Here is a 26,978-nt window from a genome sequence, read left to right as displayed (position 1 = left end):
CTAAGTGGAGTATGCTCTTGCCCTCCATCCCGGAGATTGTGGGTTCGATTCCCACTCCAGGCGGATTTTTCTCGGGGGAACCTGAGTGATTTCTCATGCTGGGACTGCGAGTGAAGGGTTGAAAGTCGGCCGGGGGCCGCAGGATTTCGTGTTGAGAAGGGTGTTTGCATTGCACCCTAGTTGTACGCAAAAAGCGTTTAATACAAAATCCTTTTTGTAGGCCTGGGATGGCCCCTGGAAAACCTATTATTTAGAAAATATTTACACTACACTACACAACAGACATGCTTCTCAATAAAAGAGATTAATAAAATTAATAAAAATCTAGAAAAATAAAAAAATTTGTTCTGATATTCAGAGTGAATTTATTATTACATATTTCATATTTATTTAGATTTACCTGCAAATAACCATTTTGAAAACTTACTGACGTTTCAATTTTTAATTTTTAACTTACAAGCTGATACAATTTTTGTTATTTTTCATCCTCAAATATTGAATGATGAGTCTGGTATTAGGAAAATATATAGTAAAATTATTGTTATTCTAATTTTCTTGTAGATAGAATTAATTTTTAAAAGTGGCTAAAGACATAAAAATAGGTTTAAAATAATTATGCACAATGAACAACTTTTTTATGATGTGAAATATTGCTTTTCAAAATGTAATGTTAACATATTGAACTAACATTATCAAGATTGCTGAAATAAAAATAATATTGATTCCATTTCATTGAAGTTTGTTGGAAAAAACATAATATAAAAATTGTCAACATTATATATATGAGAGGCTGGGGGGGAAATAAAAGTGAGATGTGAGTGCGTTGTAATAATTTAACGATCGGTTGGCATTGAGCACCTTGCACCTTGCTGGTTGATTTTCATTTCAACCATTCGACAAATAAATCAAGAAAAAGTGCAATGTTTCGTCTCGTTGCAAGAAAATTATTCTTGATCGCGTCTCGCACCGAGAGCAGGGGTCCATTAGAGAGAGGAAATAAAGGTACAGGGTCGATCGACCTACCTACGGCTCGATGGAGAGTGAAGAATGAAAATCATTAAAAGCGACGGCGGCGGTTGGATTAAAATGCTGAAATACAGAAATATGCAGGCAACATAATGCAGGCGTGGTAAGAGATGCATTTCGTGCTTGTCATGTTCACTGACCTGTGCAACGCTTGTTGTTTAATTGCTTCTCCTTCATAGAGTGAAGCTGCGTTATGCAATATAATATGAAGCATTATTTACTCTCATTGCTAACACTATGAAGAAATTAAATAATAATTATGCATTTTATAAAAAATTATTTCAAAGCAATCAATCAGCTATGACATATTTCTCAAGTCAGTTGTCATTATAGAAAAAAATTAATAAAAGTTTGGAAATAAAAATTTTAAATTTGTTTTAATTGACACCTCTTGTTTTAGTGAATTCTTTCAAGCAGCAACGAGTTTCATCAAATTGTTTTTCTATTTCTTTTTAAATCAATTTCCACTTCTTGCGGAGAACAAAAAATTTAATTGAATCAAACAATATTTTCCATATTTTTCCTTTAATTTTTATTGTCTTCGCCCTGGTCCATGGCCTGACGCTGTTAAAAAGGAAATTAAATATTAAGTAATTTATTTCAGAATTTTCATTTCGTGAAATAAACCTTTCAGTGATATTTTTTTTTATTTTTTTTTTAATGACATTTAAAAAGAAGTTGTTAAAAGAAAATTGATTTTGCTTTGCTGAAGGCTAATATGGAACTCAAAAAAACTAAAGCAAAAAATTTTGACATTTGCACCTGATTTGCACGTGAAAGATGTGTAATTTTTACTCACAATTCGTACTAAATTTGGACGCTGTGGTTCAAAGGCCACGCATCAGCTCTATTATGTTGGCCAAAAAAAAAGATGTCTTCCGCCCGAGCCATAAGGCCCCATGGCTCTGACGGCGGCCGTGTACCAACATAATTTTGGGATGCGCAGCCTTTGCTGTGGTTGAGGGTGCATGATTTAATATCTTTGAATTATTTCATCTTGGCCGGCCAGAAGTTCATTTTGGAGATCACAAACACCAATTATAATGGATAAAAAAAAATTGAATATTACTTAATTTATAAGGCGCAAAGCCTTATATTTTGGAATATAAATTGAACAACTTAATTGCGTAATTAAGCAAAGCAGCGGGAAGCAGATTCTCGTCTGCGCGCAAATGGGTTAAAAAAGTCAACGAACACAACTTGCCTTTTAAACGAGCAAGGCCTTGCGCCGCACTTTCTTTTTGCGCGTTTTCAGTGACAAAATCGTCTATTTTTAAGTCCCCTTCTAAATGTTCAGGAGCAGGGTAATAAATTCCGCTAGGATTTGCATAACGTTTCCGCTGCTGTGTGTAAGTTGACGTGCGTTAAAAAAATTGGAAACGCAATCCTTAAAGAGGCCGACCTTCTGATTGGCGCGCCTTCAAGATCTACAGCAGTGTCAAGTTTGCGCTTTTACGAAATTTGTTTACATTTTTTGCGCGTGATTCGATCATGTCGCATTCTCCATCTGCACACATGACAAGACTAGATAAGTGTGGTCTATATACAGGATAAAAAAAGGGCGTACAATTTTATTGCCCATGGTTCAATTCATAAAAATCCTCTATCAAAAGTTGTTCTTTTCATTTATTTTAAATTAAAGAGATGAAATAATTTATTTTTGAGTAAAAATCAAAGCTGCGACAAATTTTACCTTGGAAGGACACATACTTTTTGTCTTATAACCATTACAAAATAACTCTCAAGAGTTCTCAGACACGCAATTAATTTTGGATTTAATTTTTAATTATATTTATTTATTCAGAAAAAATCTTAATATATACATTTGATCCAGTAATGGTCAATAGGCTGTATATAGTGTTACAAATTATTAGTTTATAACTAAAACCGGTTGCCCGCATATAATTTTTACAGCAGATTTAAGTCATTAGTCATACTATAGCTTTCTATAGGAAGTAATCACAATCATTCTTAAAAGAAACGAATAGAATTTACGGCCTAAATGACCTTCTCCAGATACAAACACTTCTCGTCTCCGCCAATTAAGAGCTAAATTTTTACGCGACCAGAGATATTTTGTTTAAATTTTTATATTTCCTAAGCTTATATTGAAAATTTTATTTTCTGGCGGTTAATAAATTTGGTATATATTTTTTTTTTCATTGAGAAAAACTGCAGCGAAATAGAAGTTACCGGAAATATGCGCGCGTTCAGATTATGAGGCGCGGTTCGTATAGAATTTGCATTTTATGATTATATTTTTAAGTTGCCGAAAAATAAATCAGGGAAAAACAAAAAATTTATATAATTAATTGCCGGAAGTAGATTGGAACTCAAGATATATTTGGGCAGTTTGGAGAACGCGGATTTTCGTAGCCTTGTCGCTCACGGGTCCAGCAGGATCATACTGAGGCGCGTTCTGCAGGTGCCGCAATCGGAAGGAAGGTGAAAGGTGACTGCAATAACACAAGGGTCGCCGCCTTTCTCAGGAAGCGTCAAGGTTACACGCCCGCTCATATATCCGTATGAAAAGCCACTAGCATTATATTTTTTACTATTCTTTTAATAATTGTTTTGTTTGATTTTGTAGTAGAATGTTAAGAGATCGAGGGGAATACAATTTAAAGTCGGCTTTTCCTCGACGGGATTTTCGAGTCGTTTGATTTTTCAGAAGACAAATATCCTGCTCTAAATGTTTTGACTGCGGGCTGCAACCAATAATTCATGAGAAGCTGTAAATTATTTTTGACAAAAAGTTGTGCCTGAATTATTTTAAATTTTTCTAAACAAATTAAGATTTTTTTTTAAAGAAAATAATTCTACATGGCTAAATTTTTTAATAAACTGTTTTTAAAGTTTAAAATTAATTTTTGCAACAATTTTTGTCAGAAATAAAGAAATGTGTGTTTTTTAGCGCACCTTTCTTGGTATAAGAAATCAAAAGAAGACTTAAAATGTCAATAATGATATAATTCACAGCTCACGAAACATGAAGAGCAGGATATTATTTTTCTGAAACAACAATGACTCAAAAAACCCATCATGGAACATGGAAAATCCGACTTTAATTTATTGTTTGTTTAACTTCACTTTTTTTCTTTACAAATTTATTTTCATGCGCAAACGTTGTTTCGGTGCTTAATATTTTTCTCAACTGATATGATCTGAATTTAATTTGCTTTGCTTTGGCAATTTCAAATTTCAAAATAAGATTTATTTTAGCCACACGGCCACTTTTTTTGAATAAAAAACGAATTGATGAACAGAGACGTCTGCGTAAATGAAATAAATTATTCAATACGACACTTTTGATCTGAAAATTTGATACTAAATATAAAAAACGCCACCACACTTTTAAGGTTTCGAAGGTTCTGTTCTAAAAGCTTCTTGTCCTCGCGAATACAAGCAGGGTGCCCAAGTTGTGCGTCTGGAAGGAGGCGCGGGAGAGCGAGGGCTGGAGGGGGCGACCTGACTGGGCCCCGAGAAGCCGCCGTATTGCCATTTAGACGCAAAGGAGAGTCGGCGCGCACCGGTCGGTGATCTTGTTCAGGTTTTGCAGGTGAGTGCTTATAATTGATCGTTTTCCGTTTTGTATCAAACAAAAAAAGTATTATATCCATTTGTGAAAAGTCAAGTTCAAGGCGCACCAATTATTTTTTGCGCTCTTTCGCACCGACGCCGCCGAGAGTTGAATGATCAGCAGTTTTTTTTTTACCTGATCTCACTGTCAGGGCCACGCAATCCCTGACCATCGTGGCCGGCAACGCCAATGCAGCCGGATTTGTTAACGCTCCCTGACGAATCAGGCGAAACTTTTTATTATTGTGTTTTCCATGGCGCGTTTCACGCTGTCCGTCGAGTGTCACTCTCACTCTCGCATTGACACTTTAGGTTTATTATTGGATAGTGCAATAGAATGTCAAGGCGGATCGTATATAATTACTTTGTTTGCGCATCTGACCGGCCAATTTTGAAGTGTGAAGCGATCGCCGGTCGCCCTCGGCCAACCGAAATTTCCCACTCGGAGAAGATGTGATGGGATTCCCTTGGGTCGCGCGTGAAAAACGAGAGGGAAAATTTTTCATCCCAAGAATGTGGTGCAGTGACGCACGCCGCGTGAAAACCGGTCTCGACTTTTAACCTGATCCTTCGGCCACCAGCATAAATAAATTACAAGACAAAATCTTTCAAAAAAAACCCCAGTTAAACCAGTCCTGAGATATGTTTTCCCCAATGAAGACGTGGGCCACTAATTTGGCGATTTGAGTGCGCATAAGAAAGTGCGACCAATTTCATGAAGGTGACCATATATGAAACTTTTATCTTTGACCTAAACTGAGCGAAAAAAGAAATTTTAGTGTTATATAACATACCTTTCATTAATAAGTAGCAGAATGAAAAACGAGATTAAAAATTTAAAAAAAATCTATCATTGAGATATATTGGAACTTCCAGTCAATTTTGCATTATTTGCTCCTCAAATCAGTGGAATACAAAATTAAATTAAGAAAAAAAAATGGAAGACAGCAAAGCAAAGCGAGTCTTAGCAGATAGTTGTCTGCTAAAACGCTCTACATCAAAAGAGTCACGGTCGCCGCAGTGAACTCGCATATTGATTATTAAAGTGGTAACGGAATAAATATTTGTTGAACTTGAATGATCAAGAGTTTATTAATGTTTATTAGTAAATATTAAAAATTTAATTGAACGATTTTGATCATATTATTATTATAATTTTTTTTTTTTTTGATGAGGATCAAATATTTCGGGCTATCCTCGATCATCTGGTTAAATCTCTACAGATTAGTGGAATTAAAAATATAGAAAAAAAATTTTCACTTTATTTTTATTCAATTAAAATGTGAGAGTAAAAATACAGCTCAAATCAATGACGTTCTTAAATTTGATAAAAAAAAAATAGTGAGCGCACAACTTTGAGGCGTATATAGGAAATAATCCGTTCACCAATATACATTTCCTTTACTCTGATTTTTACTCATTATTTCATTGGCCGTTTCTTTTTGCCGATCTCTTTTCAAGGATGCGAAAGACGAGAAACAATGAGGTATGTCGGGATTTCAGTTTCCCTCTCAGCAATTTTCCGCAATTACGCGGTGTACTAAAAAAAATTCCCCGCCTCATCTGGCTTTTTTTGTAATTGCTGAGAGGTCTGCAAATTGAGTGGCTTCCTCAAGTGAATAAATAAATATAGAACAAATAGGAAATAACTTTCAAATTTGAAAACTTTTGATGTTTGGAGTGTTTAAAATAGGCGTGGGTGTATTTAGATGATAAAATAAAGTTGTGCCCGGTTGCGCCAGTTTTGAGTTTCAAAAGCTGTGACCCCATCATGTTGGTGATAAACAAAAGCAACTTGGTTCTTTTGACTAGTTTAGATTATTTTCTATGCTGGCCTACGTGTGGGATAGCTAATTGGTGCGTGAATGTTCTTCTGACGAAAATATACTCTCTTCAGTTGAAAATGCTGTTTAAAATTATTTAAGAAAAGTCTTTAAGTTATCTTTAAGTTTTAATGATCAACATCAGCAGCTGAAATTGGCAGGCCAAGCTATAATTATTTATTGCTAAAATAATCAATTTAAAATTGAATGGTACAGCAAAATATAAGTAAATAAATAATTGTATAACAAATTTAATTTAAGTGACCAAATGGCATCTAAATTGAATGGGAAAAAATTATTGTAATTTATAGGGATTTTTACTTAAAAAATTTAAAAAAAAAAGCATGAAAAGTTTCTTGTTTCTCTAATAAATGTGGAGCTGGACTGGAAATTACTGTTATTTGTTAGCTACAGGCAATATGAACAAACCCAAAAATCATCGATTATCGTGCAAAAACTAAAATTATAGTTTTTAAATATGTTACGTAATGCCAATTTTCAACAAAATTACTTGTTTAAACAAACATAATCATAATTACAGAACATTTCCTGGTCATTACCGGGCGAAACAATAAATAATTAGCCAGTGATTAGCGAAATTGGCAAATCACAAGAGGCGACTCGGTCGTCTGGTCGAGTGTGAAAGAAATCTCGCGTGCATCCCCTGACCTTGCACGCTCCACTTGGCCAAGAGTGCCCTTGAAACGGCCATACTTTGACTTCGCTGTCTTATTTTTCGCAGGAAGAAAAAAAAACAAAAATGCTGCCGGGCCTGAGTCGGAAGCTGTACAAGCCGTGGGTGCTACTCTTAGTGACCTCCGGCTACATCGTGGGCGAACTGGGCCACTATCTGATAGGGGTGACGTCGCGCGCCACCGCCAGGGACCTCCACTACGGCGACAAAGCGTGCCAGCTGAACGTGTCGTCCGGCGTGGGACACGGCGAGACGCCCATCGCCTGCGGCTCCGTCCTCAACCAGACCGAGTGCGTCCGACTGCACATGAATGGCACCTTTTACTGCGAATGGGACTACAACGGACTTGGTCTCGAGTACCAAATCCTGGCAGGTCCGTCTTACATCGCCGTATTCACAGTGGCCGGTATTTTCCTAGGTGTTGCCGCCGATAGGTAAAAATATTATAATTAAATGTATTTATTTAAAAATTTTGACTTTATTTTATCATTTGAACATTAATTAGGTATTTAATATAATTTATCAATAAAAAGTTTTTTTTAGCAATTCGTTTAAAGATTTTTTTTAATAAAATCTAAATTTAATACAAAAAAAAATTGAAAATATATTCCAATGGACAAAATTATGTAAATATTTTGTAAAATTATACTTTTTGCAGATACAACCGCGTCAATATGTTAGCCGTTTGCACACTTATCTTCAGCATAGCAACATTCTTCATGGGTGCCGTTGATCATTACTGGGAACTGACTGTTCTACGAATGATTCTTGCTTTTGGGTACAAATTAATTTAATCTTATGTAATTTAATTAATCTTTAATTTAATAACAGTGAGGCTGGCTGCAATCCCATGGCGGCAGGAATACTTTCAGATCTGTTTGCCGAGGTAAGGGAATTTGAATATTTTTATAATCGTCGTGTTTGAAACTCTTGTTTGCAGGAATATCGTGGGCTTGTGATGTCAATCTTCAACTGGGGCATTTACGGGGGCTACGGTATCGCTTTCCCAGTTGGCCGATACGTAACAGCGGCCAACATTTGGGATCTTGGCTGGAGGCTCAGTTATTATGCTGGAGGATTCATCGGACTGATTCTGGCGCTCCTCACCTTCTTCACTCTGCGCGAACCTCAGCGCCAAGCCATCGGCGAGGAGCGAAACAATACGACCGGGGAAAAGGTAATTTTTGCGCGCAAGAAAATAATTAAGTTAATTTCATCTTTATTAATTTTGATATTTCCCCCAGTTTAAAAACCATGAAATTTTGATTGAAAGTTAATGCTGAAATTTTTACTTATTCAATAAGTAAATTTTAAACGTTTTTAATTAACAATTAAACTTAATAATTGTTTTTATCATGAATTAATATTTTAAATTTAAATACATAAAATGATCAAGCTTTTAGAAAAAATAAACTTTCAAACTATTCAAAATTAATTAAATTTAAAATGCTAATTATTATTTTAGGTGACCCTGTGGCAAGTGGTGAGCCAGCCGCGTATGGTACTTTTGTGCCTGGCCGCGTCGATTCGGCACATGGGCGGCTTGTGCTTTGCCTACAACTGCGACCTGTACTACCAAACCTATTTCCCAGAGGTCGATCTGGGCTGGTGGCTTTTTGCGGTGACAATTTGCATTGGATCGGTCGGTGTGGTTGCGGGAGGGGTGCTTTCTGACAAGGTCGTGGCCACAATGGGGGTCAAGTCGCGTCTGGCCATTCTCGCCCTCAGCCAGCTCATCGCCAGCCCACTCGCCTTCGGCAGCGTTTACTTTGAGCCCTTGGGCGCCATGATTAGTCTCGCCTGTTCCTACATCTTTGCCGAGATGTGGTTTGGCATTCTTTTCGCAATTCTTGTCGAAATTGTGCCTCTGGCCGTCAGGTAAAGCCCTAATTTGTAATTTCACGGAAAGGTCAACTGAAATAATTGTTTTTTTTAGGTCCACCACACTGGGTCTTTTCCTCTTTTTCATGAACAACATTGGAGGAAACTTGCCTGTTCTGGTGGAGCCTCTTTCAAAATCTATTGGATACAGAGAGTCCCTCTGGGTGTTTTACGTTGGAGCGTACTTTCTAAGTAAGTTCTTAAATTAATTAGTTAAACTAATTTCTATTTATTTTTTCTAAATAATTATTCGTCTTTAGAAAAACATCGCTTTAAATTTGTTTATTTTTTGTAAAGGTTAATTTTGTCCCCAAACAATTTGTAAAATTCAACCAGTTTGTTGAAAAATCAGAGAACCCAAATTTTATCGTTCCTTTATGGATCACTTCAAATTTGATTATGGAGCGAAGTCTTACCTTTATTTGGTTGCAGGCTCAATTCTCTTCCTCTTGACCATGTTCCTGATGGAGCCAAAGGTGTCCCCTAAACCAGCCTTGGAAGCACCTCCGCAACGAACCAAGGGTCTTGACAACACGGCCTTTGAAGCCGAAAGCTGCCGACTGTGATGCCTCTCTGCCGACTCAATAATTGTGTACAAATAATTTAAATAAAATAAATCAGAAAGCAAGTGTGTATTTTTAGAGAAAATTACTGCAGACTTTTCTTTTAATTCAGTCTCTGAAAACAATAGTTGACTTTTTATTTTAAGTTCTTACGTCTACATCAACACTGGGCAAATGAGATAATTAAGCGCAAAGTGTATGTACAGTCAGTGGTGAGAGGTCAGATCAAAAAGAAGTGCCAAGTCACGAGGCAAGCCATGGGTGGTTCTTCAAGGACTCTCGAGAGCGGTCACCGTAGTCGTACAGCAGCTCCATGCCGGCCTCGATACGCTCCTTGGCCACGAGAAAGAGCCGAGGTCGACGCTTCACCTCCACTGTCCGCGTCTGCAAATTGCCTTGGCGGCTGTGGTTCACCAGACGACCCATTCGACCAGTCTCTGCGGTCGCGTCCACACTGGAAGTTTCCCTTTGAGCAAAGGTGCGGACGGCTTTTGTTCGAGACTCACCAATACTGGGTGGCTCCGTGACGAAAATAGTACATGTAGCAGCCCATGTTTTGGTCAGCAGCGTACATCTGCTCTCTCAGGCGAGCCTCTTTCAAATCGATGAGGTCGCCTGCATACTCGACCACCAACTCGCCCTTCTCGAGGGTCCTGAAAGTACGATTTATTGCAAGCGTTGTAATTTAAAAGGCAAATTAGAGAATTAAGAAAAAATATTGATTGTGAAAAGGTGATCAAGTCTAGTAGAAAATTAAAATACCTTGTGGCAATAACACCGCGCCCTTTTCCATCAAAGTGACAAACGGTAAGGTGATCCTCTGTAAGAGAAAGTACGGCCTCCTCCAAACTCTTCTGTCTCTCTAGTTCGAGAGCCTTTTTAGGCCGTCGCGAGGATCTTCGGACGGGGAAGAATTCACTAATAGACCTTTGGGAACACTCCTTAAGCACCTGCTCGCTGCAAATTTGGAATTGTTATCAATCAGAACCAACTTCTGTGAGAAAAATTTCTAAAAATTTTACCTTGGCCGCTCGTCGACCAGCTTAATTTTGTGCGGCGGAGAGGCCGTGTCTGGGGACGCCCCTCGGGCCACCTCCGCGGCCACCCCCGGTGAGCCAACTGACTTCAGGAACTTGGTGATAGGCGTCTGAGGGTCGACGGTCTTTTTCGACCGTCCCGCCGTCGGCGCCCGCCTACTTCTCACCATAGCTGCAAGCTTCGTCTTCGGAAACCTTCAAGCTGCCGCTTTTGTCTCACTTCTTTGAGTTTTGAAGCAATTTTTGCACAAAAACAAGAGACGCTTTATGAAATTATAACCTGTGCACGATTATTTTATGGTAATGACGGAAATTACGGAAAAAGTGGGGGGTTTAAACGACGCTGCTGCCATCTGTAAATTCAACATACCTTGCATATTTATACCGGTATTTTTGCAATTCAAAATTTTAAAAATAAAGATTTTTTAATAATTTTTACATTCTCTCTACACATAATTACTACCAAATTAAATTATTACGAAATTTTTATTAAAAATGGAAAAATATTAATGAAAATGCATACATGATTCAATATTCTGCTACTTTGGAAAACCGGTTTTCATTTTTATTTAAATTTACCGGTATATTTGATCAAAACAACATTGAAAAAGCAAAGAAGCATTTTAGCCTTGCATTTTAGCAGACCTTTAACGGCCGTTTAAACATTGCTGCCAACAATACAAAGAAAATATTGTCGGTGATGTGTAAAATATTGAAGAAAATGATGAAAGTAGAAATCAAAATATTTTAATTTGATTAAAAATAAATTTAATCAGTCGATTTTCACTGTTTTTCAGAATTTTCAAATATGTGTAGAACATAACTTTATCAACATTGTGTGCTGGCTGCCATGCACAAATTGAATACAAAACGCGGTAAGACGAAAGAAAAACAAAAATGGCGGAAGCCCTCGCGGAGTTGGAACAATTTTTGGGCAGCGATGTAAGACCAGACTTGAAGGATCAGGCGCTGCAACATATATTAGGTTTGTGTCATGTTTTTTCGTTGAGCCATTCTTTATTTTATTGATTAATCATCAACATTTCAGGAATCAGCGCGTCTGATGAAGGAAGACGTTTGTTTTTAGAGGCCCCTGGGCTCGTGGGTGCCTTGCTGGAGGTCATAGGCCACTGGAATACACCTTCCCTTGCAAGAGATGCTGCTCTTGCCCTAATTAACCTCTCAGCATCACCTCTCCTGAGTAAATTTCTTCACGAAAAGGTTATTTTAGGTTTTTATAATTAAATCTGTTGGAAAATTAATTCTTTACACACAAAACAAAAAGCCAATAATAATAATTATTAATTTTAGAAGATTTATATTATTATTTTTGTTTCAGGGTGGAGTTGAAGCGTTACTAAAATTCAGCCTTGATCCCGAAAGCCCTGTAGCGGACCCAGCACTTATGACCCTTTGTAATATTACGAGAGATTCCAAAGCAGTGGAATCAGCTTGGCCTACCCTGGAGTCTCAGCTGTGTGAAATTTTGAAAGCCCTTTCCCATGTTGAATACAACAAAAAAGGACAAACCCTTCACTATCTGGCTCCACTAATTTCCAACTTGACTCAACTGGCTGCTGCTCGGAGTTTGTTGCTTAAGGGAACTGGACTTATGACCCTGGCTGCATTCACCAGATTCGAGGCTTCCGTTGTGAGAAGAGGTGGCGTAGTGTCTGCTTTGCGCAATTTGTGCTTCGAAGACGCAGCCGTGGACTTTGCAAACGATTTGCTGCCTCCCCTTCTGTTGCCAATTGCAGCATCCGATACTGCGTACACTGATGAAGAGACAGAAAAGTTGCACATCGACTTACAATTTCTACCTCCTGAGCACCAGAGAGAATTAGACCCGGACCTGCGCCGACTTATCCTTGAGGCTCTGTCTCAGTTGGCTGCCACTAAAGAAGGCCGAGAAGCGCTTCGTGAAAATGGCACTTATCTTGTTCTTCGAGAACTTCATAAGTAATGTCCTTAAATTTTAAATTAGCATGCGTTATTTGTTCAATTACGCTCTACTCGATATGCATTTTGTTTATGTTGTTGCAGACATATTGATTTAAAATGAATCATGTAAACAAACAGTCTAGTAATTGAATTTTTGAAATGACTCAGAAAGTGAGAAAGCTAAGAAACTAATTTTGCTTTTTCCCGCAGATGGGAAGAGGATCGAGAGGCGTTATTAGCGTGCCAGAATTTAGCGGAGTTATTAATCAGGACTGAGGATGAAATTGGTGTGGATGATCTGAAAAAGTTGGATGTTCCACAGCACCTAGTTACTTCTTTCGAAGCCATGGACAAAGACTTTCTTGGGTTAAAAGAATAAGTTTCAAAATTGGTGATGACAATAAATTTTTTTGTATATTATTCGATTAATCTGATATAATTATAACATGTAACACCTGATCATTTTCAAGATAGTTAGATCTGACTACTTAACTATCTGAGTAATTGAATTCATCAAATTTTAATAAAAAGTGAATTACAATCTCCAAGTCGTAACATATAGAAAGAAATTGTTAGGTTAGCAAAAAAATTATAGGGGACAAGTTAAAATTAAAAATTCTTAGAAACCATTTTAACCTAAACTGAAAGAGCTGATTCCACTTTCATTTTAACCATTAGGTGCAGCTGTTTAAAAAAATTTGCCCCAGCAAATATATCTTTTCGTGCAGTCATCGACCTTTAGTAGCCGTTTATCCCTGACCCAAGGTCACAAAATAAAGAATAAGATTAAGAGATAAATTGCTAGCTACGCGGTAGGCTTTAAAGCAGCTCGGAGACGCTATACAACCAGTTTGGCTTCAGCTGCAGATCAAGCAACACAGCGAAAAAGGTAAAAAATAAATTTCGTGAATTAAACGCGCTTTATATTTAAGACAAGCTTAAATACAATAATTTAAATGTCCTATTATTTCTAGTTTTTGTAATTTTTTGTTTAATCAGAATTATTTTCAACATACTGCGCGATGCAGAAAAATGCTGTTTGAATTAATTAGAGGTCCTATTAGATAATTTATTTTATAGAAATTTCATTTTTAATAATTAATAATAATATTGCTTAATCTAAAATTATTAATAACTAATAACCCTTTATGAATATTTCAACCGCGTGCAAGGGAAGGCGCAAAAATTAAATATTTTGGTATGTATGTAATTTCATATATAAAATAAAACCGGGTTCAACAACCATGCGTTCATCGCACTCCTTCGAGAGGCAGGTATGTTATAGCCGAAACATGCCCCCCGCGACCTGCAAGACCTTGAAAAACAAGTTAAGAGCGACAAAGATCTGGCCAGGCACAAGACAATAATTTACGAAACATCTGAGACAGCAAAGCAATAAATATCTTTGCTCAATTCTCTTTAATTTTTGTTCTCAGATAAAATGCAGCAAATAGCGTTTGCTGCTTTTGTGGCCCTCTCAATTGCAGGGGTGGTCTCTGGGCTCGACAATGGCCTTTCCCTCACACCTCCAATGGGCTGGTTGGCCTGGGAGAGGTTCAGGTGCATTACAAACTGCACCTTGTACCCTGACGACTGCATCAGGTATGATAAAACGCTTAATTGGATTTTAATGATTTCTCAACATCAAAATATAATTATATGATAATATTTCATGCGACGTATAAATATTTTTAGTGACAAGTTGTTCCGCACAATGGCCGATTTGCTGGTCTCCCAGGGCTATGCTGCAGTTGGTTACGATTACATCAACATTGATGATTGTTGGCTATCTAAGGAGCGGGACGCCAATGGTCGTCTCCAAGCGGATCCGGAGCGCTTCCCTTACGGCATCAAAGACCTCGCAGCTTACGTCCACTCCAAAGGATTGAAGTTCGGGATTTACGAAGATTTTGGTAATTTCACTTGCGCCGGCTACCCTGGAGTCATTGATAACTTAAAATTGGACGCCGAGACTTTTGCATCTTGGGACGTGGACTATGTCAAACTGGACGGCTGCTACGCTGAACTTGTGGACATGGAAACTGGTTTGCTCTTTGAATTAAATTCATCCATACTTAAATTTTATTCAACTTCAAATAATTAGGCTACCCCGAGTTTGGATTCCACATGAATCAAACTGGTCGACCTATGGTTTACTCGTGCAGTTGGCCAGCTTATCAAACTGAGAAGGGAATTGATGTCGGTTTATATATTATTCAAACCACGTGGAAATTAAAAAATAAAATTCTAGCCCAACTACACAGTACTTGCGCAGCACTGCAACCTGTGGCGGAACTACGACGACATCCAAGACTCGTACGCTAGCCTGCGTCACATCCTCGACTACTTTGGTCAAAAGCAGGACGATATGGGCCCCTTTGCCGGCCCTGGCCACTGGAATGACCCCGACATGCTGCTTATTGGAAACTATGGTCTCAGTTTGGACCAGAGCAAGTTACAAATGGCCCTCTGGGCTATTCTAGCCGCCCCTCTCTTCATGTCCACTGACCTCCGCACAATCCGCCCGGAGCACAAGGAGATTTTGCAGAACACCCGAATCATTGCCATTGACCAGGACCCTCTTGGCATTCAGGGCCGAATTGTTTACAATGTAAAATACAAAAGATTATTTAAAAAAGGAAATTAACTTGCAAATAAATTAGGTGAGCAAAATAGAAATTTGGACTAGGAAGATCACACCAGTTGAGGGAGATCAATATTCTTTCGCGATTGCCGTTGCTAGTCGCAGAGATGACGGCTACCCTTACAGGATTCAGGTTCCTTTGAAAGACATTGGCCTGACAAACCCTGCCGGTTACATGGTTCAGGTAATCAAGTCATTGCAAGTTTTTTCTGCTATTAATTCCGAACAATTTTAAGGACTTGTATGGAGATGAAACCGAAACTCTATTGGTGCCCGAATCGCTGATTGACGTCAGAGTGAATCCATCAGGTAAATTATCAAACTACTGAGGTTGCAATTAAATTTCCAATATGACCAACAGGTACTGTTTTCTGGAGAGCTAATATCGTTGTCTCCACTCCAAGTGTGACTAAAATAAAGTAAGACGTATTTACGGTTGAAAGGCAAATTACAGAAGGCAGGTTAGAGCTTCAGATTTTTTTATTATGCTAAAAGCAAGCACATGAATTTGAAACAATTAAATTTGCATTATAAAAAATTGAAAAAATTTCGTTTAATTAAAATGTACCCTGAAATTAAGGTTGCAATCCATTGGAAGACAACATATTTAATAACAGGCAAACTTGATTTCCACAGCAGGGAAAAGGCTCCAGTGGAATGGTCTACCAGAGCGGCAAAAACTGTGGCTTGAGTTTAATCGTATCGTTTGTAAAACATTATTCAACTGCAAATATTTATCTCGTCACAATAGCTATTAAGAGTTTCCAAAAAATTTAAAAATTGCTTTGATATATTTATAAAAAAAAAAAAAAAAATTAAATCCTCAACGTCAGATGTGGCTTTTAATTTAAAATGATAGACAACACAATCAGCTCCAGAAAACAGTCCATTGATCATTGGATCTAAATTGCGATTTTTAGGCAGTTTCCCCTCCTCTTTTAATATGTAGACTTCAAGAATAAATACCACTCAGATCAATGTATGAACACGAAATAAACTGTTGAAGTTGTAGCAACTCACTTTATTAGAAGGTAAAGAGGAGACAGATGGAATTACTTGGTGGGCGCGCTCTGTGATGAAGATTTAGAGTCGCGCATGGATGCCGATCTCCTCCTCTTCTCAGAGAGCCGACGATCCTTAGCCTCCTTCTGACGAACAGCCAACAGCTTGGCATACTCAGTCGCCTGGTCCTTGGCCTTGAGGGCGCGCTTCTTCTTGAGCGCTGCGCGATGCCTCTTGCGCTGCAAAAATAATTACCATACGTTGAGCAGAGAACAAAAAAATTGTGCGCGGTTGTGAATATTTAAAGATATGTGTAGGACCTTAACACTGAGGATGCGCCACAAAGGCTGAACCCTCAAATCGAGAGGACCAAATTTCTTTCCCACAAAATGAACACTCTTCAGACCCAAGTCTAAGAGATACCTGGATGTGGTGCAACAAATTTAAGATTTAATTATGGTTTTACTTGGATGGTGACTGGAGTGATGAGGCGTTGGATCTTAGGGGCCTTGAAGCGCTGCTTGGTCTTTCCCTCCTTAAGGGGAAGGGCTCTCTTGATCACGTACTGCCTTACGTCGTCTTCCTTGGTAAGGTTGAACAACTTGCGGATCTTTGACGCCCTCTTGGGGCCCAGTCTGCGTGGAACAGAGCCGTCGGTCAGCCCTGGGATTTCCTGTTAAAATTATCAACATTAATGATTTTTCTCTTAAATTAAAATAATTTTACTAAGAAACAATTTAATTAAATGTAAATGCTTGTCAGCAGTCCCAAATTAAAGAAAGAGGCACTATAAAGTGACAAGCAATTGGTTTACTTTCACAGTATTGAAACGCCGAAGCCGACAATTAGAGACCGACACGGAGCTGGTACTGTGATGTAAAAAAACTTTATTTTTAAGATCAATGTCTTACATTGTCTCCCTTCTTGACAATGACGAGGGCAAGGACACTGAGGTTTCCGTCAACAATGCAACCACGCACAGACTTGCGTTTCCTCTCACCCGTCCTCCTTGGTCGGTAGCACGAGTGGCCCTTGGACAGGAGCAGACGAACACGACCTGTGTTCAAATAAGAGAAAAAAAAATTAATTTCATCATTATTGTTACAAGGCAAAATTTCTTGGTACTCTCATTATTTGTACCAGTGTTAGAGTTCCAGCCCTTCATAAAAAGGGACGGCATAGCGACAATTGGATTTTCTGTTGCATCAATATTTTAAGAAAAATTTGCATCCCTTTGAATGCAGGACACATTTAAATGATGCTTCTATCATTTTGTTATTTATTTTAAAATTAAACTTACTGTTAGTAAGGACACCCTGCTTCATAGGAAACCCTTGCTTGTCGTTGCCGCCGGCAACACGTACGACGTAGCCTTTCCAGTCGTCGCCGAGCGAGTCGGCTTCGACTTCGGCACCCATACGCTTTTCATAGAAAACTCGAAGTTTATGCTCATCAACGATTTCGAAAAGCTTTTGGCAACCCGTGGCCGGGTACGACACGTTCAACTGAAACCAAGAAAAGTGCGATTAACATCAACAACAAAAATTGGGTCTGCAGTAACAAATCAACAAGCCATGCTGCAGCCCCCAACGATCCTTAATTATCAGGTCATCGACGAGACAATCGTCCCCAAAATTGCGTTTATGCCTTGGCGAATAAGACAGGCGATAGAGCTGCCCGGATATTTAAGCACCCCTATGCGAAATTTAGTCTAATATTCACAAAATTACCTTCATGATGTGCCGCTAAAAATGACCTACGCGTGCCACATTGAAAATTAGAAAGAGGCTGCACGTCAACTAAAAAGTCGAACGCATCGCGGCGCTGCAGTCGCTCTCCCACTCCCAACTCTCCCAAGCGCGTAGTTCAAATTTTCCCTCCAGAATGGCGCACGGCATGGCTTGCAGCTGATGAGACTGTTTTTGTTTTACAGAAATTTTATTTTTCGAGTTCTTTTGCTGGAATTCTGATTTACACACTAAATTTATCGTGATTGACCGCTTACTATCTTTAAAATAGAGCTGTAACCTAACAAACGAAGTAAACGAACGCGTCGAACCCATCACAGGCTCAAATCTGAAAAAATCATGTTTGTATAAATACAGAAGTTATTATATAATTATTGTTATTTTGAAGATTTTTTAATATATATAAGTATTTGTTGCAGTTTTCTAAAAAAAGATGAATCAGTTGATTTAAAGAACATGAATATGTGTAAATTACATTATAACACAACTCAATTTTCAGGTTTGAGGACAACATCTTCCAGCAGACATGATTTCGTCAAAGTTTCCGCACAATTTAAGGCCACAAACGTATCTGCTCTTAGCCAGAAGTTACAGTAAAACAAGCTGTGTTCCTCAGCCTGGTGAGAGCACTCCGTCGGCAAGAGATGTCAACGCAAAGTCGAAGGGAATTAAAGTGTCCAAGAAGCGGAAGTTCAATGTTACGAAAGTGCTGGACGAATTTAAAGCTCTTGGCGAAAGTTCATTAGAACCGTCCTTGAACAATGAATTGTTTGCATCCATCAATAAAACGCATTACACGGAAAGAAGAAATGAAGTCAACATTGAAATGTTGCCAGAGCCTCTTTTCAAAAAGATTTTTGGCAACGACAAAGGTGTGCCTCAGTCAGCAATCAAACTCAAGCTGGCTAGAGAACATCTGCAGAAACACGACCTGTTGGAAAAAGTCGATCCGCCTCTCCCTCAAATCAACTTCCCACTACCTGCTCTGAAGGTAATTTTAAAATTAAAATTTAATTATAAGTGACAAAGTATTTTTTGTTCTTATTATTAGGGAAAGAATATCGAGGAGCACTTTTTCCGCATAGCTGAAGAGCAAAGTGTTGCCTATCGAGAGCTACTGAAGCAACTTACGAGTTCCAATATCCCAAATTTACCTGAGAGATGGTCAACTGCAGCAGGCTGGACAAAATATGCCCTTCACAGACCACCTGAACCAGTCCCTTTTCCTGATGAAGACTGCCTTGTTTTTGATATTGAAGAGTGCATGGGTGCTGGTCTGGGACCAACAATGGCAGTTGCTTTGGCACCAGGAGGCTGGTACGCCTGGGTTGCGACACCTTTGGCCCAAGTGCTTGACGGAGGAGCGATTCCTCCTCCGAAGGAGCACTTGAGTCCTCTCGATCTCATCAATCTTGAAACACCGCCCGACTGCAAAGTTCATCGTTCCGAGTCAAAACCAAAAGCAAGTGATTTATAAAAATTTGATTTGATTAATTAAAACAAATTGCATTTTTAGGTTGTCGTTGCTCACAATGCATCTTTTGATCGGGCAAGGGTCAAAGAGCAATACTGGCTGAAGCCCAGTCTCACTCGTTTTGTGGACACTATGTCCTTGCATGTGTGTGTCAGCGGAATCAGCAGTTTTCAAAAAAGCCAACTTGTCAGCAAGAAAGCAACAGCCGACGATGAGGTTCATTTTGAGAATATTCCCGGAGAAGAATGGAAAGAGCAGAGCTCACTTAGTAATCTCAGCGATGTCCACAAACTATACTGCGGGGGCAAAGGCCTGGACAAAACGGCCAGAGACCTTTTTGTTAAAGGCAACCTCTCGGATATTGCTGAGAACTTTCAGGTAAAGATTGGTTATTCAACATTCAAACTGAATTTGTTTTCATGAAATTATTTCCAGGAATCGATGAAGTATTGCGCCTTAGATGTGAAAGCTACTCACGAGGTTTTGCAGAAGGTGTGGTCGCTGTTCCTACAAAGATTTCCACATCCAGCTACCTTTGCAGGCATGCTGGAAATGTCTGTTGCTTATTTACCAGTTAGTAATGCGTGGAAAGATTATGTGGCATCGTCAAACGAGAGCTATGAAAAGGTTGAGGTGCAAATCAAACAAAATCTCTGCTCAGCTGCCGACGAAGCTTGCGCTCTCCTGCACAACGAGCAGTACAAGGATGATCCGTGGCTCTGGGATCTAGACTGGAGCACACAAGAACTGAAGCTGAAAAAGTTTGCATCAAAGGCTACCGATCTAGATTGGGACAAAGAAGACCAAACTGATCCTCTGGCGCAGAAATTCCGGTATCTTGTCCAGTTAAGGGCTTATTTGCCATCAAGACTGCCACACTTGCCAGGTAATTATCAGGGAAAATTTATAAGTTATAAACCTGCAAGTGTTAAGAACTTGACGGGATATTTTTTCAAATGTTTAATAATTTGATAATGTTGCTCCAGGGTACCCAGCATGGTACAGAGCCTTGTGCCCACGTATTAATTCCGCAGACTGGGTGTCGGAAGGAGCAACACTGATTTCTCCAAGCATGTTAGTGACACCAAAATTACTTCGGCTCTCATGGGAAGGATATCCTCTGCACAAAGTGAAGGATCAAGGCTGGGGATTCTTAATTCCAGGTCGGCCTCCTTCATACCTTGATTCGACAGAAAGTCCCGCTTCTCCCGAGGAAAAAATTATAGAAGTATGCAAGAGAAACCAAGCTCTCCTGCCAATCACCCAAATGGAGATCAATGAAGAGTTTGAAATGAAAATGTCAAAGATTGGCTCCCGTAAAAAACACAGCATTCAGCCTCCAAAATGGTACAAGGGATTGGGCTTATTCTGCCCAGACGTAGCAATCCCAGGCCTTTGGTTTATGCGTCTGCCCCATCCAGGAGGGACACACCTCAAGGTTGAAATTGCAATTATTTTGCATGGTTCAGTATCAATTTTGAATTTTATTTTTAGGTGGGCAATCCTCTGTCCAAGGAATTTGTGACCAGATTTTCCGAGGGCACTTTGAAAGGAGAGGGCGAACCTGGCAAAGTGCTGCACTTGAGCAACACTAGTTCCTATTGGAAAAACAATCGCGAGCGAATAGAATCCCAGCAAGTTGTTTGGCTTGACAAAGAATCCCTCCCACATTGTGTTTCCAGAGTTAAAAGCAAGCAGTTCGGAGCAATTTTGCCGCAGTTGATTGTGGCGGGCACCTTGACAAGACGTGCCGTTGAAAGTACTTGGCTCACTGCCTCAAACGCAGATTCTCAACGCATAGGCTCCGAATTAAGGGCAATGGTGCATGCACCCCCTGGCTACCATATGGTTGGTGCTGATGTCGATTCACAGGTGTGCAGTTAATTAAAGATTTTTGTGTAACACCAAATTTTTATAATTATTTTAAAGGAATTGTGGCTTGCCGCTTTGCTGGGAGACGCATCTTTTGCAGGGGTTCACGGAGCAACTGCTTTTGGCTGGAGAACCTTGCAAGGGAAGAAATCTTTGGGAACGGATTTGCACAGCGCCACAGCTAAAGCAGCTGGCGCTTCAAGACAGCACGCAAAAATAATGAATTATGCGCGCATTTACGGCGCCGGTCAGAATTTTGCACAGCTGCTTTTGAAAAGATTTTGTCCAGAGATGAGTGAAGAGCAGTGCAGGAAGGCTGCAATCAACACTTTAACTCTCACAAAAGGAAAGAGACTCTTTTCCATCCCTGTGCAAGCCTTTAGAATTCTTTTCGACAAACAGCTTTTAACTGCAGAGGACAAATCAAGTGACAAGCTTTTTAGCACATCTCTAGGAAATAAGTTTGGCTTTATCAGTGATGCCGGTATAATTAGATTCAAACCTCCTGTTAATTGTTATTGACGAATACTTTCTGCAGGTGAAATTTTACTTACAAAACCCGAACTCGACATGCTGCGGGGATTCGAAAAGGCTAGTGGAGTGAAGTGGATACAAAGCGCAAGTGCAAAGGCTCGATCGGTTTGGCATGGAGGCACTGAATCAGCCATGTTCAACAAACTCGAGGACATTGCAAATTCCCCATGTCCTGCTACCCCATTCTTGTCAGCACGGCTCAGTAGGGCACTGGAGCCAAAGACTGTTGGCACTTTCAATTTTCTAACTACCAGAGTGAATTGGGTCGTTCAGAGCAGCGCTGTAGACTTCCTGCATCTTATGCTTATAAGCATGCGATGGCTTCTTGGCGACCATGCCGACTTTCGATTTGTGCTCAGCTTTCATGACGAGGTCAGGTACCTTGTGCAGTCCGCCAGAAGGTGATTCGTTGTTTTTATTTTTTGAAAAGTATTTTTTAAACTACTTATAATTACTCAGGTATGAGGCTGCAACGGCTCTCCATGCCACAAATCTGTTAGTACGCTCGTTTTGTGCACGACGAGTTGGAATTCATGATCTCCCTCACTCGGTGGCTTTCTTCTCTGGCGTCGAAGTGGACAAAGCAATGCGCAAGGATGCCACTAGCGAATGTGTTACCCCATCGAACCCCAATGGTATGTCTGTCACCTACGGCATTCCTCAAGGAGAGACTTTGGATGTTTATCAAGCACTTGAGAAAGTAGGATCAAATCCATTCAAAAGATTGACTAGGAGAAAGTTCAGTATTTACGAGTACTGTGGACTACACGAAGACTTCACGAATGAATATTCAAAGTGAAATGACATTCATGTTTGCTAAAATTCGTTTTTTGCCTGATTTTATTGAGCAGAATAAAAAAATATCAATACACATTAGATCATTTTACTTGATGCTTAAAACTGCCTAATTGAGGAATTCATTTGCCCATATTTTCTGTCATTCTCTTCATGAAATTTGTTAAACTATCAAATGTGTCTCTCCAATTATCATAGTAATTCAACTGCAAAATTGGAGAGCGTCAGATACGAGTACACATAAAATTAAAAATTCTTACATTCTTTGCTGCCCACTTAGAAATAGATTGTGTTGCTCTGCTATTTGGGGAGAAGCGATCGTCAAGCAGAATAATTGCACCCCAATCATTTTTATGGCGAATGCACCTTCCAAGGGCCTGATTGATGGCTCTACATAAATCAAAATCAACTTCCTTTCTATTTTTAGTCAAATATCTGGAATACCTGAATGCTTGAATTTCGTACCACTGGTTGCCAGGAAGAAGCTGACGGTGCTGGTTTTTGTCATTGTATTGCTTCTTAAGTTTGACATTCATGTCTTTAACGTTAGGAAACGGAATGCTCACTGTGATGACTGCTCGTGCGTGATTATCTCGAAAGTCGATTCCTTCACTCACTTTTCCTCTGCACACAGCCAGCAAAAGAGCCCCTGTCTGTGTCTGATGGCCTGTTTTTATTTCTAGTTAAAAGATGCATAAACTTATAAATTTCATTACGGCCAGATTCTGCTCTTCTAATAGAATCATCAAAGTTTGCCATGGCGTCTGCAAAATCCTTCACCTGGCGAGGCTCCACAATCACATCTTTCATGGCTGTCAGTTTGTGCCACGTGCCAGTCATTTGCCATCTGAAAAGTTTAAAATTCTAAAAGTGTTTCTTGGCTTATAGACTGTAATATAAAAACCTTTTTAAGACATTTTCAAGAGATGCATAAGAGGGGAAGAAGCATAGCACACCAAATGGAACAACAGAGCAAATCTGTAGAATGGACAAGCCTACTTCATCCTGGTAATCAATGGTTACGGCGTTTCTATAAACACCATTGATTGCGCGACCACGCGGACCACAGGCAACACTGCCGACCCAAACCTGCAGAGCAATTATTTGATTATTCAAAGCAACATTTAATTTCGTAAAAATTTACCGTTGGAAAATCTTTTTATTTCCCATTTGTAAATTCTGTAAATTTAACCAATTTTTCAATCCTTTATTTACCTGTGATGGGCTAATGACATGATCAGTAGAGAGGCTGTGAGGGAATTTTGCACCCAGCTCTGATTGAAATGAACTCATTGGAGAAAGGGTGCCTGAAGTCACAATCACACTGCGTGACTGGTCGAAGTCAGAAAATCCAACGGCAGGATTCATGCACCAGATGTGAAGACCCAAATAAACCTGCACATCCAGTGCAGACTTGCCCTGCCACCCGCCTTCAGAGGGTCCCTAAATGAAAAATTTACATGAGTTGAAAAACAAGCTTGCACAAAAATTACTTCTTTGTAAAACTTGGAAGCGGTTTCGAAGAGGACAACGTTGTAATCATTTCGGTTGGAGAGATTTTCGCTAAATACTCTAGTCATGACCAACTTAAGGCCGTCTACCATCGTCTTAAGCTGTGGTGATGCTTTGAACATGTCCTCGATTTCTTTCTTCCCAACGGCTTTTGGGTCTTCTCCTATTTTTAGTTCATGGCTCTCTTTGTTTTCATCGTCATCATCCTCGGCTTGTGCTCTTCCAGCACTACTATTCCCACCTTCGTCAGAAAACACTGCTTCTGCAGAACTCTGCAATTGTATAAATTTGTAAGCTTTTTTTTTTTTTAAATATATCACTTTGCAGACAAACCATAAACAGATCAAATTGTTTTTCGTCAAAGCCTGCAACTTCAATCTCATTTGCAAATTGGCTTCCGCTAAACGTGAATGTTCGCTCTCTGGAACCAGAGTCCTCTAGTCGAAGCTTGCTGGACGTTCCATTCATCCAGTTTCCAAAGATACACAGACTCTCTTTCTGAACAGTAAAGCAAGTTATAGTAGAAAACTTACAATAAGTTCAAATAATTTCTCACCAATTTTGCACAGGCAGTCTTTCTGCTGCTAATAATTGTCCCCAAGTCACAATTTTTAACAGCCTCTTCCAGCTCTTTGGTGGTGAATGTAAAACTATTGGACTCCCTGAACGCATCCTCAATGTTATGTGCCTCGTCGAATAAAATAATGTTGTCCGACAGATTGATGTTCATCTATATCAGCACATGGAACTGAGCTGAAATTAAAATTTGGCAATTCACTCACCGATTTCCTAATGAGTGGGTCAACAATGTAGTTGTAAGGGCAAAATATGATATCTGCAGACATCATCAGATCTCTTGCTGCAAAGTACGGACAAATGCCAAACTTCCTGCCTCCTGTTACTAACTCTTCAATGTCCCAAGGTTCTTCATTTAATTCCATTGCCTCCATCAATTGGCCAATATGGTACTTTGCCAAATTATTCTTGTATGCACAGCCAGGCTGTAAACTGAAATTATAATGTAAATAACTAAAATTTTGGCTAAAGCCACCTTTTTTTGGATCCCCTTTCTATTTTGATCATCATCTTGACCCCTCGTTTCCAACAGAGCCTTGCACATTTCTGTTTTGTTTTTGAAAGGTTCTTCCAACCATTTGATGCAGGAGTGCTCCCTGCTGCTCAAAATGGTCATTCTGCACGAAAATTAATTTGTTGATATTTCATTAAAAAACAAGCAGGAAATTCATACTTAGCATTCCCATACGGAGTGCGCTTGAGCTCGTCAACAACCTGAGCAATTTGCTTGTGGGTTCTAGTGGCAAAGAAGATTTTCGGCACCCTGAAATAAAAATATAATATTATGTACAATTGAATGGACTTGCCAATCGTCGCATTAACCTTGCCCTCCTGGGTATGTCGCAGGATTCCTCCTCAGCACTGTCTGCATCATTTACGAGCTTAACCTTGGGGATCTTTGCAGGTTGCTTTTTCACAGACTGAGGTGTGCTCTTTTCAGATCCTATTTTTTTCTGCATAAACAAAAAATTAGACACACATAAGTGAATTTTTAAAGAAAGTGATATTGTACCATATGCTTCTTCTTTGGAGATTTGAAGTCATCGTCAGAATCCCCTTTATCACAGTCAAAACTGCTTGCTGCAAAATTTGAGTTGGAAATAAAATGGCATGAAAAATAAAAGCAACGAACATATGATCTCGAGATCATCCTCATCATCTGACCAGTTATCCAGGTGACTCATTCTGTTCTTCGCCACAGTCGGTTTTTTTATCTCATCTATGGCTTTCGAAGGTGGAATGTGCGCATCAATTTCTGCAGTGTTTTCAGTAGTTTGTTTAGGGTTTTCAGCTTGCTGGATTATCTGCGCTGCACGAATATTTTCTTTTTCAATCAGCTCTTGCATCTTTCTTGCACATTCTTCTTTAGCAGCCTGCTCTGCCTCCTCTTCAAAAATAATTTGTATTTTAGCACAGTTTTATTAATTTAGAGATAACATCGATACCTCGAAATTGTTTTTGCCATGCAAGCAGAGAACACAACATTGCCATTGTTTTTCCTGACCCTGTTGGACTTTCAAGGAGGCAATTTTGCCCCAGTCTTGCTCCAGTCACAGCCTAAAAACAGCATAAAAAATAATTAAAAAAAAATCCATTTTATTTTTTTACCTTTGACATGCATGTCAGTTGGCTAGGGTATGGTTTCAGTGAATAAGGAAACTCGACTTTAGTGCCACCCAGCGTGTATTTCCTGGGTATGTTGACGTTGCTCATTGGACTATCCATGTCTATGCACTTATACTTGATCCAAAATCTGTGAGAGAGAAAATAAACAAAGACATAGTTAAATTCAAAAACCATAATCATAAATTCCAATGTTGAGAGGTTATAAAATATAAACACAAAGGCAAAGCATCATACGTAGGTACCGGCCTGTCTACTGTTCTAGACCTAGACACGTTTGATATGTTGTCACAGTCAATTTTCAATGCTTTCCAAATTCTTCATACCTTACCTTTTACGTATACATGCTCTAAACATGCAAATAGCTTACTTTAACGTCACAATTACATTCAGAAATATTGATAAATTGTTGCTGAGCGAACAATTCACCGTGCTTGTCTAATCTTCCCGCATTTCTTTGTTTTCGCACATGGCTTCAAGGTCAGCCTTCAGTTTAGCCAACTTAACAATTTTCCGCAATTTTCAAATGAAATAAAGTGTCTGATTTCTTTCCATAATATTATACATTTTTTTTATTTAAATACATTTTTTATATTAAAAATTAAAAATAATTCAAAATAAAATCTTTAAAGAGGTAGATAGTAAATTCTGAAT

At 39.1% G+C, this 26,978-nt stretch overlaps 7 protein-coding genes across 9 annotated transcripts; 4 read left to right on the top strand and 3 right to left on the bottom strand.

Moving 5' to 3' along the window:
• Positions 1-4,512: 4,512 nt before the first annotated feature.
• On the top strand, positions 4,513-9,660 carry LOC132198988 (protein spinster homolog 1). The gene is made up of 8 exons (XM_059623354.1): positions 4,513-4,585; positions 7,171-7,556; positions 7,781-7,900; positions 7,954-8,008; positions 8,063-8,299; positions 8,588-9,000; positions 9,059-9,195; positions 9,436-9,660. The coding sequence occupies exons 2-8, from the start codon at positions 7,189-7,191 to the stop codon at positions 9,567-9,569; spliced, it is 1,464 nt and encodes a 487-aa protein (XP_059479337.1). The 5' UTR covers positions 4,513-4,585; positions 7,171-7,188; the 3' UTR covers positions 9,570-9,660.
• LOC132198989 (histone-lysine N-methyltransferase PR-Set7) lies at positions 9,436-10,923 on the bottom strand. The gene is made up of 4 exons (XM_059623355.1): positions 10,589-10,923; positions 10,329-10,523; positions 10,073-10,219; positions 9,436-10,020 (listed from the first exon to the last, which is right to left on the bottom strand). The coding sequence occupies exons 1-4, from the start codon at positions 10,771-10,773 to the stop codon at positions 9,810-9,812; spliced, it is 738 nt and encodes a 245-aa protein (XP_059479338.1). The 5' UTR covers positions 10,774-10,923; the 3' UTR covers positions 9,436-9,809.
• A 533-nt stretch (positions 10,924-11,456) lies between these two features.
• LOC132199206 (protein HGH1 homolog) lies at positions 11,457-12,969 on the top strand. Its single transcript, XM_059623763.1, has 4 exons — positions 11,457-11,588; positions 11,652-11,824; positions 11,943-12,562; positions 12,755-12,969. Exons 1-4 carry the CDS (start codon positions 11,501-11,503, stop codon positions 12,921-12,923), a joined length of 1,050 nt encoding a protein of 349 aa, XP_059479746.1. The 5' UTR covers positions 11,457-11,500; the 3' UTR covers positions 12,924-12,969.
• A 358-nt stretch (positions 12,970-13,327) lies between these two features.
• LOC132199205 (alpha-N-acetylgalactosaminidase-like) lies at positions 13,328-16,008 on the top strand. Its single transcript, XM_059623761.1, has 8 exons — positions 13,328-13,433; positions 13,981-14,146; positions 14,240-14,589; positions 14,649-14,743; positions 14,796-15,155; positions 15,208-15,372; positions 15,425-15,497; positions 15,550-16,008. The coding sequence occupies exons 2-8, from the start codon at positions 13,986-13,988 to the stop codon at positions 15,609-15,611; spliced, it is 1,266 nt and encodes a 421-aa protein (XP_059479744.1). The 5' UTR covers positions 13,328-13,433; positions 13,981-13,985; the 3' UTR covers positions 15,612-16,008.
• A 186-nt stretch (positions 16,009-16,194) lies between these two features.
• LOC132199207 (small ribosomal subunit protein eS6) lies at positions 16,195-18,060 on the bottom strand. The gene is made up of 5 exons (XM_059623764.1): positions 17,921-18,060; positions 17,491-17,695; positions 17,102-17,247; positions 16,657-16,863; positions 16,195-16,429 (listed from the first exon to the last, which is right to left on the bottom strand). The coding sequence occupies exons 1-5, from the start codon at positions 17,924-17,926 to the stop codon at positions 16,241-16,243; spliced, it is 753 nt and encodes a 250-aa protein (XP_059479747.1). The 5' UTR covers positions 17,927-18,060; the 3' UTR covers positions 16,195-16,240.
• On the top strand, positions 18,052-22,691 carry LOC132199203 (DNA polymerase subunit gamma-1, mitochondrial). 2 transcript variants are annotated; one of them, XM_059623757.1, is made up of 10 exons: positions 18,052-18,279; positions 18,438-18,929; positions 18,990-19,400; positions 19,455-19,790; positions 19,848-20,298; positions 20,399-20,850; positions 20,907-21,284; positions 21,342-21,768; positions 21,823-22,219; positions 22,278-22,691. In XM_059623757.1, the coding sequence occupies exons 2-10, from the start codon at positions 18,465-18,467 to the stop codon at positions 22,615-22,617; spliced, it is 3,657 nt and encodes a 1,218-aa protein (XP_059479740.1). In that variant the 5' UTR covers positions 18,052-18,279; positions 18,438-18,464; the 3' UTR covers positions 22,618-22,691. The 2 variants fall into 2 exon arrangements, with proteins under 2 accessions (XP_059479740.1, XP_059479741.1); XM_059623758.1 differs by having other exon boundaries at positions 18,052-18,283.
• LOC132199204 (Fanconi anemia group J protein homolog) lies at positions 22,631-26,791 on the bottom strand. 2 transcript variants are annotated; one of them, XM_059623759.1, is made up of 18 exons: positions 26,656-26,791; positions 26,310-26,454; positions 26,147-26,258; positions 25,834-26,088; positions 25,714-25,781; positions 25,524-25,654; positions 25,375-25,464; positions 25,177-25,318; positions 24,908-25,126; positions 24,682-24,855; positions 24,459-24,623; positions 24,107-24,397; positions 23,829-24,056; positions 23,518-23,702; positions 23,330-23,460; positions 23,058-23,280; positions 22,874-23,003; positions 22,631-22,819 (listed from the first exon to the last, which is right to left on the bottom strand). In XM_059623759.1, the coding sequence occupies exons 1-18, from the start codon at positions 26,679-26,681 to the stop codon at positions 22,736-22,738; spliced, it is 2,799 nt and encodes a 932-aa protein (XP_059479742.1). In that variant the 5' UTR covers positions 26,682-26,791; the 3' UTR covers positions 22,631-22,735. The 2 variants fall into 2 exon arrangements, with proteins under 2 accessions (XP_059479742.1, XP_059479743.1); XM_059623760.1 differs by having other exon boundaries at positions 26,695-26,774.
• Between the last annotated feature and the right edge of the window lie 187 nt (positions 26,792-26,978).

This window comes from Neocloeon triangulifer, unplaced genomic scaffold, assembly GCF_031216515.1.
Source record: "Neocloeon triangulifer isolate White Clay Creek 2 clone unplaced genomic scaffold, ASM3121651v1 ptg000013l, whole genome shotgun sequence".
Taxonomy (NCBI): domain Eukaryota; kingdom Metazoa; phylum Arthropoda; class Insecta; order Ephemeroptera; family Baetidae; genus Neocloeon; species Neocloeon triangulifer.
The sequence above is the reverse complement of the archived record's forward strand: the minus strand, read 5'-3'. Positions and strand labels throughout refer to the sequence as shown.